The sequence below is a fragment of the Buteo buteo genome, chromosome 27 (assembly GCF_964188355.1).
Source record: "Buteo buteo chromosome 27, bButBut1.hap1.1, whole genome shotgun sequence".
Taxonomy (NCBI): domain Eukaryota; kingdom Metazoa; phylum Chordata; class Aves; order Accipitriformes; family Accipitridae; genus Buteo; species Buteo buteo.
In genome coordinates this window covers 1,043,987-1,056,364 of record NC_134197.1, presented here as the reverse complement: position 1 = coordinate 1,056,364, position 12,378 = coordinate 1,043,987, and the positions used below count along the sequence as shown (strand labels likewise).

Below are 12,378 nucleotides of genomic sequence, written 5' to 3'. Positions count from 1 at the left end.
AGCCCGGGAGGTGACGGGAGGGACACCACAGGCCCCGGGGGGGACAGGCCGGGGGGGGCAGCCGCGGCCCGGGGCGGTGACAGGCCCGGGGCTCACAGGGCCGCTCCCGCCCGCCCCCGTCCCCTGGGGGGCGCTCGGCGCTCGGGCGAAGAGGGCGGGGCCGCCGCGCCCACGTGACGCGGGCCTTTTGTCATAATGCGCTGGGTCACGTGGGGCGCGCGGGGGGGAGGTGCGGGAGAGGGGTGGTGGGTGCGGTGCGCCGTTGCGCCTGCGCAGCTGAGGCGCTGGCCGCGGCCCGTGCGGTTGGCGGCCGGGAAACCCCTCGGCGCCGAACGCTGAGGCGGGGGCGCCCGAGCCGCCATAGCGAGCTGGCCCGGCCTGGGCGCGCTGCCGTGCGAGAGAGGGAGCGGAGGCCGAGCCGGGGCCCGCGGGGGGCCCCTGTCCCCGTCGTCCGCCCGGATCTGCGAGGAGGAGGCGGGCGGGCGGGCGCCGCCGCCGCCGCGGCCCAGCTCGATCGCAGCGGGCCGGTAGTCGTTGCGGAGGCGGGGAGCGGGGGGGGGCCTGGCAGCGCCGCCGCGATGGAGTCCTGAGGCCTCCGCCAGCCGAGTCTGCCTGAGGCCGCGGGGCCTGGCCATGGCGGAGCGCCGCGGCCTCTGAGCGCCGCCGGCCCGCCCGAGCTCAGCCCGCGCCGCCTGCCCCGGCCCCCTCCGGCGGGCCCTGCCCCGCGCCGCCGCGGGCCCTAACCCGGCGCGGAGGCCGCGACGCCGTCTGCCGCGGAGCAGGCAACCGCCGGGCCCCGACAATGTCGTGCGTCCACTACAAGTTCTCCTCCAAGCTCAACTATGATACGGTCACCTTCGACGGCCTCCACATCTCCCTGTGCGACCTCAAGCGCCAGATCATGGGCCGCGAGAAGCTGAAGGCGGCCGACTGCGACCTGCAGATCACCAACGCCCAGACCAAAGAAGGTGCGTGGGGACGGCGGGCGCGGGGCCTCGGGGGCCGCCCGGCTGGCGGCGGCGCGGCCTGCCCTTTGTGGCTCGTCCCCGTGTAGCGTGAGTCAGCCAGGGGCCCGTCCCGCCGGCGTGCGGGGCGGGGGGGGGGGGGGGGACGGGACGCGACCGGGAGGGCGAGCGGCGCCGGGGATGCGGCGGGGTGGGAAGCGATAATGCGGTTCGGCCGCCGTCGGTAGCTGTGACTTGGCGTTGGGGGCCTCACAGGGCTGTTCTTTTGTAGTTGCTGTTCTGACAACTGCCGTCGGATGTGTGTTGTAGACGCGGAGCTAGGCACGGAAGAATACGTGGTTGGTGTGCGACATGCCGTGCTTACAAAAGTTTTGGTTTCCTGGGATTCTTCTGCGTAAAATGATAAGGAAATGTGGGAGGAGATCTTGTAATAACAAACTTGCCGGATTTCTTTGAAATCTGGTAGAGGAGGCTGAAAGTGATGGAAATAGATGGCTAATTTGAAGAAAAAAAGTGGGTTTGGTGACTTAGTTTTGTCTTCAACTTCTTTTACCCCACTGCGTTGGAAAACTGGGGTTTGTGCCGGTTGCAGGAATTGATCACTAGCAACGTTTGGGATCCAGAGCGTACCTGTGAGTTATACTCTGTGCAGACTGTTTAAAGCCGTCTTGCACATGAGTGTTCTCTGCATCTAAATTACACTTTGGAATTTCTTGTTAATGTAACTTCTTTTCTACACCAAAGACATTGCCATTCAGATGCTATTGAGCATCATTTCATCATTCATTTCTAACGTTCTCCCCCCCCCAGTACTACGTGTTAACCGTATAAGGATAGTATTGAAGTTTTATGGCAGAACATACGTCAGAAACGTTCTTGGAGAAGTCGTAAATTCTTTTAAATCTAATAAATGGTGCTTGATTCTCAGAGATGATAACAGTTTCGTATTACTTGGTACGATATTCCAGTTCAGTAATCTGCCATCTTGATAAGTTTGAATGTGATTGAAGACTTTGGGATATGGCTTTTCAGAAATAAAAAGAATTGTAAAGTGTTTTCATTCCTTAAACCTTAAGTTTGGGGTTTTTTTTGACCTGTGGTTCTGTGACACTCTTACAACAGTCTTTTCTTTAAAATCTGTGCTAGTGTTTTTTTTTCTTTTCCTGTTTCCTGTATTAAAACAGAATGATCTGTACACTGTGGTAACTAACTTCAGCCCTAGCCTTCAAAGTGGTTGGACCTTAAGCTTGCTATTTATTTACAGATATTTAAACTATTTTGATGAGGATGTCTGTGAAGAGACTTAACAGTGCAATGTTAGGGGTCTTAGGGATGCCATTGGATTGAGTGACATACATAGGTAGAGATAAGTTTCAGAAGTCTTGAATTTTTCCAGTATTATTGAATTATTTCCAGTAGTATTGAATAAAATTTTCAAAAGCTTTTGAAAAATGTTTAATTCACTTTTAAGGGCTTTGCTGCAGAAGGGTCTCGGAATTTTGTCTTCAGTTACTAATGTACTTTCAGCTTCACAACTGCTAGCAGGCTGAATGTCCAACTGGCTGATGTCACTCCTGTAATAGTTGGGTCTGTGTGAAAAAAGAGCCTTAAAACCAGAATGCTGGATGGTAATAAACTGTGATGGAGGCCAATTATTATCACCAGAAGAAAAAATGTTTTGAAATAGGCCAAACCCATGGATTCTGTTATAGCAGGTGAGGAACAGAAGGCAAAGTTTTAGAAGAAAAATTTATGGTCATAAATATGTTACCCCATAAAGTGTCACTCTAATAGACATAAGACTGGTCTTACCAAGTGTATTGCTTTGTTTTCATACGTAATCAGAATCCTGTGAAGAAAAAGCATGTGCTTCACTAGAAGCTGTTAAATGTGGTGTTGCCTAAATGTGAAGTTAAAGAAGGAATGTCTTTCATACTTCAAAGAGCATTGCTCTCGTTTAACAGGGACAAGATCCTCCTCTGCGTAGGTTGTGTTGCACTTTGACCTTTGTAAAATGAGTATAAAATTTTAAATATATTAGTGACACAGATGCTTACTGAAGTTTTTGTAAGGGCATTTTCTGTGTGAAAACGCAAAAATCCCCCAGTAGTTTTCAGAGCAAAGCTAGAGAATACATTTCTGTGCAATATATATGTATGCCAAATTTTTGGTTTATATGCATAAATGTGAATTTCGGGTTTTATTCATCAGATGTAGATGCTTAAACTCACCTTCAAAAGATAAAGAAAAAAGCTAGACCAGCATATTCCGCCAAATGGAATGTTTGGAATTCTTACACGTGGACATAAAGTATTGGGTTTTTATAACTTTGTGCAGGAGTCCTGACTAAATGTTGAAATGATTTTGGAAAGAACAAAGTGAACCTTGAGTGAAGATGGCCTACTTGTTCAGATTTTTCAGAGTACTCTAGCCTCTTACAGATCAGTAACTGTTACTTTCATAATGGAACTCTAGTAATAGAAGCAATGCTAATATAAGCTAAAACTAAAGAGGACTTTAAATATCAGTGAAAAAAACAAATATGATGGACTCCTTTAAGATGCTGGGAAGGCAAAATGGATGGTTGGGAGCAGTTTTAAGAAAGGGGAGGCAGGGTGTCCTTTTCCATGCTTACTGTAGAGGCATGTTCTATAAAGGCAGAATTCCCTTCAAAAAGCCTGTGCTCAAGAACGATGCATTTAAACTTGCCACCTTTTAATTTGATCTGAATTTCTTGACCTGTCTTTTATAATAGATGTTCTCACAATGTTGTGGAAGAACTGCAAACTCCAGAACTCAAGTTTCTTGAGTGCTGTGTCCTGCCCTGTAACATCCTGACTGAAAACACTTGGAGAATGTGCTATTCTGCTTATCAGACAAAATAAATAAAATAAAAAAAATTTTAAAAAATCAAAAATGTGACTCTGAAGTGGTCTTTGATGAATAGTTTTAAGGAAGAGTATTGCTCTTGTAAGACTGTCTCTTGAACTCAGGACTTGCTTGAGTTCAGCATTGCAGCATGCACTTGACTGTTTAGTAATGCCACAATGTGATGCCTTCAAAACAAACTCATGCTAACTCTGAATGAAATCATTTGGCCTCACAGCTGATGTCTGTCTACTGGAATGTCTTCAACCCAGTGCAAACGTAGCACTTTAGAGAAAACATTTAAGCAACTTTTAAACCTTGTCCTTCACTGTGCCATTTTGTGTTGCAGTGCTAGTATGGGGGATTACTTTGGTTACACCTCAGAGTGCAATTAATTCTTGGGCTGCCATGCAGCATTACTGTGTAGAGCTTTCAGAAAGGCTATGGAGTTCCCTGTTTTCCTCGTTGGGTTTAGGGTAAGGCGTGTACCCATTCAAAAAAGATGATATTACAGTGAGCTCTTGCACTGCCTTTCTGGGAGCCAGCTGCTTGGGCTCTGTCACCAGCAGGGTTGGGACCTCTTGGGGGTGTGCTGTCAGCTGGGTTAATGTCCCTTGGCCAGGTGCTTAGAGCAGGCTCAGTTTGGTTCATTACCATGTTGTCTCCAGCATTGCTTTCGCTTTCCCAGTCACACACTGAAATGGCAAGCATTGCCAATAAGACATCGAGTGGTCTGTATAATCAGATTTATGATTGAAAGTATGTTAGATTTTATTAACTCATCCTTTCAAAGCAATATAGGTGCTCTTTTGGAGCACAGTACCGTATAGTAATAATGCAAATGAAAGTTCCGTGAGCCATTTGGCCTACTGAACTAGCTAATTCAAGAAATTATGGTATACCAGTTGTAGATGAGATCATTGATACCTGTTTTGGTGGAAGCTGAAAATCCAGCAGTAGTAGTCCAATCTGTTAATCAGGATGTTTCGAGGCAGTGCTTTCAGTGCTGGCTACATAGATGGTTTGTTTGTCGCAAAGTGTGCAGGTGGTGGTGATTAGAACAGAGTTTTAAAAAAATCACATAATGAGAAAGCATATCTTTGTGTGCTTGGGAGTTACCCTGTTTTCTGGTAGAGGTAATCTGGCATGTTAGTAGTTGTGTTCATCTTTTACTCTGCAAATCCTTCCCCCAGTAGCATAATAGCTGGTTAGCAAGGCATCTAAGCCTAATAAAGACTTTTCTTTGTCATTTCACATATAGGCTTGCCTTCTGATGATTTCTGTTTTGATGAGCTTCTGTACTTTATCTGGGTGAAAATACTTCTCTAGCTAGTGCTCAGAGGGATGCTTTTGCAGTGCTGTCAGACTCAAAATGGTGGATTAAAGCAGGAACTTTTTTTAGTAGCTTGTTTATTGTATACATATGACACAAATTATTAAAACTAGCAGATTTTCAGAATTATAGATTAATTTGAAAATTGTGCATTAAATGTAAAGCAGTACAAACTTCAGAGCATAGCCTGAGCTGTTTGTATGTTTTTTGCAGGAGGAAGGTTGTGGACCCTAATGCAATTGTTGATTTCAGATTTCTAAGTCAGTGTGAGGCAGCAGTCAAAGTAGCTGTTGTTTAACTTGTCTGCATCCATTCATTCCCTGAAGTACTGCTTCCCCTTGACTCTTTCAAGTATACTATTTTCTTGTATAATAGATGGCAAGTTGTAGACTGTTATGTCTCTTCTGCTCTTGACTTTAACATCTGAATCTTTCTTTGCTTTTGCAAGCTTTCTGAGTTAATGGAATCCTTATTTTTAATCACAGGTCAGATTGACAAAAGCCCAGTAGCTGCTTACTGGCCATCACTGGCAGTAAAACAAGTTTTGTGCTGCAAGGAAATAGGAATCAACAACGTTGTTACCTCCAGCTTTGTTGAACATTTCTATTGGAGCTTTGCTTGGACAAGTGTGAAAAGTAGCCTTGTCGAGCATGACGTCACTGCTCGCTTTGCAGATGTGGAGTCATGTGGTGAGGCAGAGTGACACTGCTTTGTAGGTCCTGGCAGTTGCCAAGTCTCTACTAGGGGATGTTGCTGCCTGCAGGGAACAGGTTCCTGCTGGGAGATGCCAGTTTAGTCTGAGAGCTGTTAGACTAAGCTGGAGTCTGTTAAATTCAAATTGAACAAACAAAAATTTCCAAGGGCTTCAGGAATAGCGCTCCAGTTTTAGTCCTTTCCTATTTTAAAAAAAAAAGTTAACTTTTTAGTCTACATTGTTTGACTTCACTTTAAAATTTCATCACCAAAATGAATTCAGTTAATTGAGGCAAAGGAAAAATAAAAGTTTCAAGCCAACTGGTATCAGGTCACTTCACAGAACTAACTCAGCAATGTACTCTGCTGTATGTAAATGCTCTTCCACAAATTCTCTGACACAGTGGTCAAGCTAGTGGTATACTTCAAGTACCAACTACAAATATGTGCCGTGATAAGTGTCCTGTACAAATAAAGCCTTTATTTCACCAAGCTGTTGTTGCTCTTCTGTTGATACATTTAAATGTGTACTGATTGACTTTTAAGGTGAATTCATTTTTATATCAGTCTGTTATTAGATGGCTGGAGCTCTTTTCACTGTGCACTTAATAAGCAGACTGAAAACAACCATGTATTTCTATACATACACACACAAGGATAGGCTATTCAGAAGGCAGATGTCAATGTTTCTCTTCTAATGGTCAATGAATTGTCACAAAATACTTAAAGAGCATTTTTTCCTCTTTTTGCATCATACACCTGTTGTGCATGTTCAAATTGACGTCTGCAGGCTTGCATAATTTGTGAATAAATGCATTGGTTGCTGTCGTCATACATACAGTCTCTTTCTGGAAGAGGTGCTGCCACTTGTAGTCTTCTGCAGAACTGCTGCAATGCTCAGTTCAGTACAGGTGTGGCAAACTCCTGCCTTTTTGTGGAGCTACTGTTGCTTATCCTGTATTGCTGAAATCTCAGTCCAGTGGTTTATGATCTGGACCAGAAAGAATACTCTGTATGACTCCACTCAACAGGTAGAAACAGCTGCTTTGGGCTTCTAGAACTGCAGTGGGCATGATCTCCCCATTGTTGGTCTGGGCCTCAGTACTCTTTGAGCTCCTTCTCCATCAGAAAAGTCCCAGTGCAGGCCTTTTTTGGCAAGTTTCTGTGGAAGGGTTAGATCTTCCTCTTGAGAAGAGCTCTAGGGGCTGGTTTAAGGATATGACTTCTGTAAAAGGCTCTGTTTTCATCACTAGTAGTTCTTTCTCCTACAGTTTTAAACTACTGTGAAGTCCAGAGGAAGCTTGCTGTTCAGTTCCCTAGGGGAAGATCAGAAATTAGTTTCAGCTAAATGATTTCTCAGTTTTCTGAAGAAGCATTCTGTCATTTGGAAGTAGAATTAACATTTTCATTTAGTTGTTGAAAAGATGTTTTCTGGTAGGTATGTTTTGGTCTATGGGAGATTCCTGCCTGTAGGAATAATATACTGAAAAACGGAGCATAATTGTGAAATTTTTGTATTTTGTGTGTGAACACTGAGAAAAACCACCCTAAGAGAGCTTGACTAGATAAGATATACAGCATCTTTGGTTTTCAGACCATCATTCTTACCTGGTCTGCAAAGGTAAGGGCTTTTAATATTTAAAACTCTTGGCAGATTACAGGGAATGGCTGCTGATAGTGCTTTAAAATATTTAGTCATATCCAGCTTGTGTATGTACAATATAGAAACCATTCTTGTGGAGATATCTTTGCATTTTAAGCTTACTCAAAGTATCTCAGGTAGTTGGTTTTTTTGTTTGGTCCTTATGTAAAAGGTCAGAAAGCTTTCCTCCTTTTCAGAAGACTGACATGGTATAAGCCAAGGCAAAGCATGGATAGCTTCAGGCACACACCGTTTTCAAAAGGCTTTTCAAGGCTGTCTTCATAAGTAATTTAGTTTGAGTCTTTCTGCTCTGCAAAAAGTGAATCAAAAGAATTCGCATCTCTGGTTAATTCGAACTAGATGATTAGCTTAAGGGGGGAGATACCACTTCAATTTGAGCTAATTCTGCCCCACTTGCGAAAGCAGGCTCAGAAAAAAACCCTCATATTTCTGTGATCCAAATTCTAGCACTGCCAGTTTCGTTTCCATTTAAATGTAAAGCACTGAGCAGCTGAGAAGTGTTGTTGTTGAGGGAGTGAGCTCCAAGAAATCAACAGAGATGGCGGGCTCTGTTCTCCTGTGTTCTGTCAGTCTTGAGCACTAGCAGCATAGGTGAGTCGGTTTTAGGTAACAGCTGTGAAAGCAATGGCACAGAGTTTTCATGCTTTAGCTAAGTGCCTGTTTCGTTGCAGGGCAAGCTGGTCAGACTTTAGAATCCGGTTTATGCCTGTGTCTTGTTTTTCTCCAAAGATCTATTGGTTTTGTAGCCTAGCAGAAGCAAAAGCAACTTAAGCTAGATCAGGAAGGAACTTCATGCATTAGCAGGCTCTCTTTTAGTGTCCATTGAGTCCATTTTGCTGTTGGCATTCAAACTATTTTTAAAAAAAATAAAAATATTTTGCTGCTTGTGTTTATCAAACCTGAAGATTTCTTGAAAGGTACTGTTAGTGTGTTGAGACAATAAAAGTGTGATGTTACATACAGAATTTTGCTTTTAGATCTGTAAAGGGATTCTCTGAAGTGCTATGTAACTACATATTAATATACATTCTTATGAATTGACTAGTGTTTTTTCTGTATTTACGTTGCTTTCAGAGTACACAGATGATAATGCCCTGATTCCTAAGAACTCATCGGTAATTGTTAGAAGAATACCTATTGGAGGAGTTAAAGCTACCAGCAAAACATATGTTATGTAAGTATCCATAAAGCATTGTAATCTTTGTGAGGGGTTTCAGCGTGTTAACTTTTTTTATTGATATTAGTTTACAGAGGCATTCAGATTGTGCCTTTCTTGTTAAAGCTGCTGTTAATTTTTGTTTTAATGGGGTAGATCTTAATTTATCTGTCCCAAAGGAGACTTAAATTCTTAGGCCTGCTGGGACATGGGCTTCAAACTCCAACAATGGTAACTTTCAAGATTGAGTTTGTTCTTGGGGTTGATTTTTCTGAGATCCAGGTTTTAGGTCCTGTTTCCTCCACGTGGGGAGGTTCCATATTATATGTGTTTGTTTTTATAGTAAAGACAGATATGCATTGTAGTGTAAATTTATAATTTATTCTCATCTCAGAAGAGTCTGATTCTCATTGTTTGACTATTACTTGCATTTGGCAGAGGGAGGGGTGGGATGTGGCAGGTATTCTTTACACCCCAAATCGGGGGGGTTTGCACACTAGCTATAGAGGCAAGATCAAGGATTACCAGTTGGCGAACCACGCAGACAAGAAGTTCCATTCATAAGTGAATCCCATTAGTTTCCTAAAGACAACGTCCATTTTAGGCAAGAGAAAAAGAACAGCATTCTCAAGTGTATCGCCATTTGTGCAAGTATGATGAAGGAATAGTTAATCCTTTCCAAACCTGAAACTCAGTAAGCAGTTTAGCACATTACCAAATGTTACTAGCTATCTTTCTAAGTCTATTTTTACCCTAAGCTGATATCTGTGCTCCTGGTTTTAATTCTGTATTCCTAAGATTTATAGAGGACAGAGGATCGGATGTATTGATTAAAATTACAGATATTCAAATGCAATCCTGACTGTAGGATTATTGCTGTCATTTATGTATTCATACAATCCCATTCTATATTAGCTACATTAGCATTGTTTGAATGGCCATGTCTTCCAGCCCTCTTATAGATATGCCTCTTCACCACAATTAGTAGATATTACTAGCTTGTGGTTTTGCCCTGTCTTTCTCATGTTGGTTCTCAATAAATAGACTGATGAGTTACAGTAGGTCTCGGACAAACAGTACAGCAGCATCCTGGTACCCATGAAGCATTTGCAAGCTAAAAACCCTGAATTTGTGTGGCTCTGCATGTAAACTTTGGGCATATTACTGCAATAGCTGTTGCAGTGCTTTCGGGCACTACCTAGTAATTCTGGATGCCACAGCATTGGGCTTACAAACAGGGCCTTGTTTGGGGGGTTTATTTAAATACGTATGCTGAGTGCTGTCTTGTCAATGCACCCTCCATTTCTGGTTGGATGGCACCCTCTCCTGGTATTGTAATGCTGCCCTAAAATGGGAGTATAGATGCTGGTAGCATCAAAGATCAAATAAATACCTGTACGTGGGGATAAGGAAAGAAGGGTACTGCTGTTCTAGCATTGACAATTAACCAGGCAGATGAGCTTTCTATTCCTTCAGCTGGAAACATTGCAGAAACAATTGGTAGAGGGGTTAATGTTTGGGAATGATGAATGTATGCTGTAATGGTGGAGAGGCCTTCAAAACGTGTTACTCGCCTTGTAGTATGTTCTTCAAGGTAAATGGATGAAGAAACCATTGTGTGGTAATCTAAAGTATTTCCTTGTACTTCCTCATCTTCAGGAGGTACGTGGCTGTACTTGCGAGCCTGGTGGTGTTCTAGCAGTGGCAGGAAGCACGAGCCTTTCTATTTGTACATAAAATCCACAGCAGCCTTTGAATTGCCTCTGCTCATGGGACACTTTGGATGATGTATGAATTGTTTGTTAACTATATCAATGGTTGCATGTCTGATTCATGATGAGTAGCATGCGGATACAGATCAATGAGTATGTGGAATCTCAGCAAGTTTTCAAATGTAATAAATATTTCCTAAAATATTGTAGCATTTTCAAGAGTATCTTAAAGCAAATTCTGGCAATTAAGACCTTTTTTTTTGTCACAGGACTCCTAAATCGCACAAAATCCTAGAAACTGCTTTCAGGTGACATTTCTACTACTATTTTTAGTCAATATAGCATATGTAACACGTTTAGTATTTTGGCACTTTCATGGCTAAATATAGTAGATATCTGAACACAGTGCTTGGGCTTCCACAAAGAAACACTGTTCTAAAGACTATGCTGCTGACATCTTTTATGTTATTCTTTTGTCAGATGACTGATTTTTTTTTTTATTTTTTTTTTTCATTTAAGTAAACTTGCACCTTGAAGTGCTAGACTATCACTGTTCTTCCTTAGAAATGAAAGTACTGTATCTGGTGCCTATTTGTCATACTAGGGATATACAGATTGGCTAAAGCTACCTTCATGTTTTGGTGGTCGATTATTTAAGAACACAAAACCATAGAACAGACTTCCTATTTTTGATACTTACATAGCAGAGACAAAATATCTGAGGACTTCCTCTTGCACTGTTGTGTTCTATATCTGTAAGTCTTAGAGTAATTGGTGACAAAGTAGAAATGTGATTTTTGGGGGTTTTTTTTGGTTGCCCTGAATGTACCAAGAGAGAACACTTTATGTATACAAATAAATTTCCACATTCGCTAGACTATTGGAACATAATGTTTTGATGTTCAGGTTTTGTAATCTGTTTTCACTGCTTTATACTGGGTACAAGTGCTTTATTTTTAAATTCTGATCACCTTTATTTCTTCTTCTAGAAGTCGAACTGAGCCAGTGACTGGAACATCAAAAGCAGTATGTAAAAACACAATCTCACACTTTTTTCTACACACTGCACTTAATTTTAAACAATGTAGCCTTTTATTAATTTTCCAAACGTTAACTTAATATATTTTCCAGTAAAGCATAGTATATGTTGTAAATACCATGTATTTGATTCAGCATAGTAAAAACTGAGTAATACCATCATTTGCACAGTTCTAATGTGAATATTGGTATTTGTGCCTAGTAATGCATTGTATTTCATATTGAATATGCTAGAATATTTCCTGTATGACTTTGTGTTGTACAGATAATGTATGATCATTTTTAGATCATGTAGGTTCGAGGTTTGCACAATTGAACATGGTGCCATGTTCTACATCTGTCTGTCTATAGCTAGTAATATGTATGTTTGTATAGGTTGTTGTGTGCTTTTTGTTTCTTGCAATAAAAATTGTTTGGAGTGTATTTTTTGCCATTTTCACATTGTATCACTTAGCTTTTGTTTTTAAATACTTTTTTTTGCCTAATGGTTTTTGAAAATGTTATCAAAAACCACTGAGAAACCATTATTGTTAAACTTGATACTGTTTCTTACTTTTGACTTGGGGGTTCAAACAAATACCAAAACCAACATAGCCCGTATGTTTTGAGGACAGTTCTGTGCAGCTGAATGATTCCTTTTCATGCCCTTAAATACTTGGGTATTTGTTCCTAAAACTGTATAATTGAAGTGATATTGTTTGGGCCCCTCTGAGTACATAAATGTCTTTAATAGATTGCCATGAATTTAAGTATCGTTGCTACACAAAGTGGTATTCTAAAGTTCTGCATTTGATCTTTCCACTTTATCTGATGAAGCAGTTTAGCTTAATAGTTTGTCTGCAAATGAAAATATCTGATACAAATTTTGGTGCCAGGTTAGAGCCTGGTGCATTTGTGGGGAAAATCCCTGTCATTTTTCTTAACTTTTGCCTGCAGTACATTTTTTGGAT

At 41.8% G+C, this 12,378-nt stretch overlaps 1 protein-coding gene across 6 annotated transcripts in view; it reads left to right on the top strand.

The window, feature by feature from the left end:
- Positions 1-292: 292 nt before the first annotated feature.
- RBBP6 (RB binding protein 6, ubiquitin ligase) overlaps positions 293-12,378 on the top strand; it is a 32,189-nt gene continuing 20,103 nt past the window's right edge. For 3 of the 6 annotated variants that reach the window (XM_075058520.1, XM_075058522.1, XM_075058518.1), the window contains exons 1-4: positions 293-968; positions 8,597-8,696; positions 10,660-10,698; positions 11,380-11,416. In XM_075058520.1, the coding sequence (XP_074914621.1) occupies positions 803-968; positions 8,597-8,696; positions 10,660-10,698; positions 11,380-11,416 (342 nt within the window). In that variant the 5' untranslated portion in view covers positions 293-802. The remainder of the gene's footprint in view (positions 969-8,596; positions 8,697-10,659; positions 10,699-11,379; positions 11,417-12,378) is intronic. The other 3 variants (XM_075058521.1, XM_075058523.1, XM_075058519.1) reach the window with 1 other exon arrangement.